At 40.5% G+C, this 5,492-nt stretch overlaps 1 protein-coding gene across 2 annotated transcripts in view; it reads right to left on the reverse strand.

Annotated features, from left to right (window-relative positions):
* CDC14A (cell division cycle 14A) overlaps positions 1 to 5,492 on the reverse strand; it is a 203,199-nt gene that overhangs the window by 28,498 nt on the left and 169,209 nt on the right. Inside the window, exons 14-15 of one of the 2 annotated variants that reach the window (XM_019501692.1) lie at positions 2,517 to 2,645; positions 1,616 to 1,943 (exon numbers count right to left, since the gene is read on the reverse strand). In XM_019501692.1, the coding sequence (XP_019357237.1) occupies positions 1,616 to 1,943; positions 2,517 to 2,645 (457 nt within the window). The remainder of the gene's footprint in view (positions 1 to 1,615; positions 1,944 to 2,516; positions 2,646 to 5,492) is intronic. The other variant, XM_019501693.1, reaches the window with a different exon arrangement.

Genomic DNA, 5,492 nt, shown 5'->3' on the forward strand with positions numbered 1-5,492 from the left:
ATTTATGCCTCAAGGTTTTCTGTGGTTGAAAGAGTGCATCAAAGAAAAAACAAATATTCATGGCAGCCAAATGACAGAAACTGTCACTGTTAACTGTTCTGATAAAACAATGAATGGAGTCTATGAAAATTTTCTATCCTTCAAGCTCTGATTCTGAACCTGCCCTCTTATCTTCTCTTATCTTCTAATGTCATGTTAGATTTATTTTTTAATATATTCTATTTGAAATATACTGCTATTACTTTTCTTAAGGCCTTGCTTCTTTGAGGAAGCTCACATGATAATTGAAAAACAGCAAGAATCATTACAGAATCACTAAATAAAACTAATAAATATTTTTGACTTAGAAAGATGTTAACAAGTTATGAAGAGATGCAACTTTGATACAAACAGTCATTTTTACAGAAGTTGACACTTAAGCATGAGATTAATGTATAATTGAAAACTACTGAAACCATGCTTTTTGTATTTCGAACATCACCTACTGGCAAGATTCTGGGAAATTTTCATACTTATTTTTACCTCTTGGTGCAAACATTTAATATAACTGAAAAATGAGAAAAAGTCTCTATTTTCAGCTTCTTTACTTTGTACTTGTACTAAGGATTTCTGTATAGCCAGTTTCACTATATCATTTTGTTAGTGTACCTTTACACCAGGGGATCTCAACTTTTTTAGACTCAATGCATGCCTTGGAAAAAGCCAACTCTTAGTTTTGACTCTTTTTTGATTACAGAAAAATAAGAGTGATTCTTCTGTTGCAAAGAACTGACCACAACAGAGCAGAATATTTTTAACACGATGAATTTCTATTTGAAAACTCCAGGTTTTATCTTGTGACTCATGTTTGTACCCCTAACAGTGCTAACATTACGTGGCATTCCCAGGCACCCTTGAAATAACTGCAAGGCACTGCTTGGTGTTGAATCACCGTGGTTAAGAATCACTGCTGTATGCAGATTTTTCACACGGCAAATAAAAACGGATTTAAAAATACAGAAAAACCAGGATTGTAAAATCATGGAAATTAAAACAGTGATTTTGAGGCATAGTGTCCAAATTCTCCTTAACACCTTTTTCTGAAAATGACTATTTCCTGTTATCGGTGCTCCTTTAAAAATGGTGTTAGCTCATTAAGAATGATAGTTATTTCAACTTAGTGGACACACAAAGATTCTCTAAAAAAAAAAAAATGCATACAGACACCTATTAGCACTAATAATCCAAGAAAACCCTAAACTACATAAAACATTCAAATTGTAAAAGTTTTATTATATGAGTCGTAATTTGAATTGGAAGAGGGAAAAACGTCTGTAAAGCTGTTATGAAAGGTATTAAAATTAAGTTTTTCCCCTACATTCTACTTTCATGAGACCTTTCTATAAGCCAAATTGTCTGAAGAGGCAGTAAATAAATAGGTGAAACAATATTTACTAAAAAGGAAGGAGTAAAGAGACAAAGGTGCTATATGCTTGAAGAACTATTCAAAGATAAGAAGGGATCAGAAAGTTGCTCTGGATTGTTAAAAGTTTTGCTGTGATAGCTTTGATTGAAGAAGGAAGATAGAAAAGCTTCTGTCAGGTCGCTGAGAGGGCAAGCTTGACTGTGAACTTACAGGAATTGAACGACTCAGGTATCGTGCTGGAGAAGTTGTAAGCCCTGTAAAGGAGGGTTGGTAGATGTTGTACTCATCTGTCACGGTGCTGGGAGAAGTGGGATGGCTGTTGAGGTTGGTCCCGCTATTGCTGCTTCTGTTGTACAGGTTGTTGTTCAGCTCACGGTAATTTCTGGTAGGCAGCTGCAAGCTGCCAGTCAAATGACTGGAGATATGGTTTACAGGAAAACCTGTCCTAGAAGATGATGAAGTCATTTTGATCTCTTTATCATCTGAAGCAGCACACAGGTTCCCTAGAGAACTGGCTAGTCTGGAGTTTATGGAAACGCTGAATGGAAAACACATGTGGGAAGAAAATACACAGAATGTATATGTGTGTGAAATCTTCACATATAAGACATTTAAAGACATTAGGGGAAAATGACAGAGGACTGTTATGATGTATGTAAGCAATGATGGCACACTGCTTCATTTTCTCTCCCTAACAACATAAATCAATCCTATGCACCAAAAAGACAAGATATATTACCAAAAAAGTTGTGTAATAAATATCCTGTGTAAGGAAGTATAGTGTCTTTAGTACTCTAGAGCACTTTGACTAACATAAAAATTTGACTCATTTTATCCAAAATTATCCCAAGTTTAGGAATAGCTAAATTTCCCCTTAATGGCAACAAATCAAGGGGTCAGAAGGGCATCCTGTTTACAACTTAACATTTTTTGAGCTGAACAGAACCTAATAAAATATGAAAGCATAGGGACTGCTCCCACAATTGTATATGTAAGCTCAGACATAAGTGAGAGCTGACTGAAATGCATATTAGGTTTCAAAATTTATCAGGTGACTTTACAGAAGGCAACGGTCCTCCCTTAAATGTCACATCAGGACAAGGAAACTTACCTTTTTAAATTAGAACCTGAGGATGTTGGGCTTCTATTTATTCTCTTTGCAGAGGGTGAAATTGCTGCCGTCACTCTGGAGGACTTCAATGGAGACATGGATCCTTCTGTACCACCTGAAGTATTCAATCTAAAAAAGTGAAAAGTTAATGAAAAGTAAGGACATAACACCCACATCTAAACTTCAGAAACAGTAAGCTGGTTTTAAACACCTGATCCAGAACTGGGTGCTAAATATTCAGGCATCTTTCCAAAGGGAAAAAAACCCCATACAGATTTAAGGTAGCAGCCCATCCATTTTGAATTGAACACCTATAGCTGATCAAGCATTTTTGTTCTCAAATTCTGCTATGTATTCAGGACACAGATCCTAGTTGTTGCTGCATGTACTCATCTCTGAATGACAAGATATTAATCTAACAGCAGGAGTAAAGTTTCTTCTAGGACTGGAATGTTAGGGACACATCCAAAAAAGAATGTAGGCAGAATGTAAGCACCTAATACCAAGAAAGCATTCCACAAGAATTCCATTTAACTGCTTAAGCAGATAAAAGTCCACAGACAACTATGCATTCACTAATAAGTCACTATGATTCCTAGAGTTCTGCTACTGTACATTACGCTGCTACTGATATCATTATGTCCAAGTTGAGCATTTATGTCCTTCTCTTGTGTTAAGTGTTTTTGTGATTCACAAATTAAATATCCCCATTCCTACGCCCCTTCAAGAACCTGATATCAGAAGGCATGATCTGGACATGCCTGTTACTGACTAACCACCTTCAGTTCAGCACTTACAGCATTTTCACTCAAAAACACAGCTGGATGTGATACACGTGGTGGACACCCTTCACCCTTTCTACCTCCCAGGAGGTGGGGCTAACACCACCAGCTTTCTTGGGGAATTAAAGTAGTCTCTGTTCTCAAAAATCTCCAACTAAAAACATGGCAATTTTGGTGATGGGTAGGAGCTGCTTTAAAATCAGGCCAAGGGATCTCCAAGAGAAATAAGAGAAAGAGGAAATGGAAATCCCAGAGATAAGTCCTCTCCTTATGAATCTCAAAATCACAAATGCAATAACTGTAAACAATACTTCAGTTTTCTTAGATGGTATTAAAAGTAATACTTAATATCTAGAATAGACACTCTGAAAATAACTACAGGCTGGAGATAATGATTAGAATTTATCTTTTTTAAGTACTATTATTGCCATTGTAGTCTTCATATTAAATGCCATTTTCCTTGCTAAATGTATTATTTGAAGGGACATTACAAAGGATTTACAAATGGTCCAAATCATATCTGAAATATATTTCATAGCTTTCTTTTAGTCTTTAGCAAATCCTTATCAATTTCATAAAGTTATTATACTTTTTACCACAATTGGCAGTCTTTGGCCAGGTACAGAGACATTCTATTTGTGCCAGGAGAAAAGCCTTTCTCCTGGCACAAACTGAGCTGTACAGATATTCAGGAGATGTCTTGTAGAAGAGAAGCTGCTCTTCCACAAGAAGCTAGACTGGGTATCTATGAGGAAGATTTTCCTCCTCTCAATTTAAATTGAATGCCTGTACATTTCTCTTGGATGAGGAGGACACCCAATATTCCACAGTCCTCTGTTTTCCCTCCCTCTTTCCCTCCAAGAGAGAGGGAGGAAGAGCACTGACTCAGCTGCCCAGAGGCTAGCCATCAGGGAGCCCTGTGGGGACCCTGCCCTGAAAAATCACCCCTCACACACACACCAGTCAGCTGACTGGCAGGTGAGGTGAGAAATTCTCCTGCAGAGGAACCCTCCCAGATCAGGTCTCTCCCCTTCTCCAGCCCTGGATTGGGTTCCTGTTGTGGCAGAATGTCCCTGCCTTGTTCCACACTACTCTGGGCTGGGCTGGCCTGGAGCAGGGCAGGGCAAGGCAGGCTGCCTTGCTGCTATGGCAAAATGCCTCCACCTCCCCAGGGTTAGCTCAGACCAGTGTGGGGAGGGAAGGCTGCCATGCCCCAGTAGAGCCTTGTCATGGTGTTGGTGTACCACTCCCTCTCCCCACACGCCTCCAGGTCAACCTGGAGCAGTGCAATGAGTGGAGGTTATTCTCTTGCAGTGAAAACTGGGAGGGTTCCCACCACAGGAGAATAGCTTCCTTTCCCTTCCCCCAGTTCAGCAGCTAGTAAAGTGAGCAAAACGCTAGCTTGCATTCACAGATGCTTCTCAAGCAAATCCCAGGAGGTCATCCTCCCATTATACTTGGCCTTGGTGAGGCCGTAGCTGGAGTACTGCATCCAGTTTTGGACTCCACAATTCAAAAAGGGTGTGGAGAAGCTCAAGAGGGTGCAGACGAGAGCAACGCACATGATCAGAGGTCAGGAAAACAGACCTTATGATGAGAGGCTGAGAGCCATGGGACTCTTCAGCCTGGAAAAACACAGGCTCAGGCGTGATCCGCTGGTCACCTATAAGTTTATCGGGGTGCTCACCAGGATCTGGGGGAACATCTGTTCTCCAGAGCGCCCCAAAGGATAACAAGGTCAAATGGTCACAAACTCCTCCATGACTGTTTCAGGCTGGACATACGGAAGAACTTCTTTACCGTCTGAGCTCCCAAGATTTAGAATAGACTGCTGCTGGAGGTGGTTCAAACACCTACTTTGAATACCTTCAAGAGACATTTGGATATTTATCTTGCTGGAATCCTATGATCCCTGCTGACTTCTTGCCCCTGGGGCAGGGGGCTGGATTCGATGATCTTCCAAGGTCCCTTCCAGCCCTAATGTCTATGAGTCCTGCCAATTAGCCAATTGGCAGAAATTGGGTGGGGGGACATTCTCTCAGGGCTGAAACTCTCAAGGCTGTCTGTGGCAGCTGATCTTTGCAGCACCACCTGACAGGCTGTTAATTAATGGGCTCCCCTAAAGGGCAGAAGTGACCTAGGGTGCAGGTCTCTAGCACCCCTGGCTAGAGAGCCCACCTATGTATGTTCCAGC

The sequence above is a fragment of the Gavialis gangeticus genome, unplaced genomic scaffold (assembly GCF_001723915.1).
Source record: "Gavialis gangeticus isolate Ggan-Ray unplaced genomic scaffold, GavGan_comp1, whole genome shotgun sequence".
NCBI lineage: Eukaryota > Metazoa > Chordata > Crocodylia > Gavialidae > Gavialis > Gavialis gangeticus.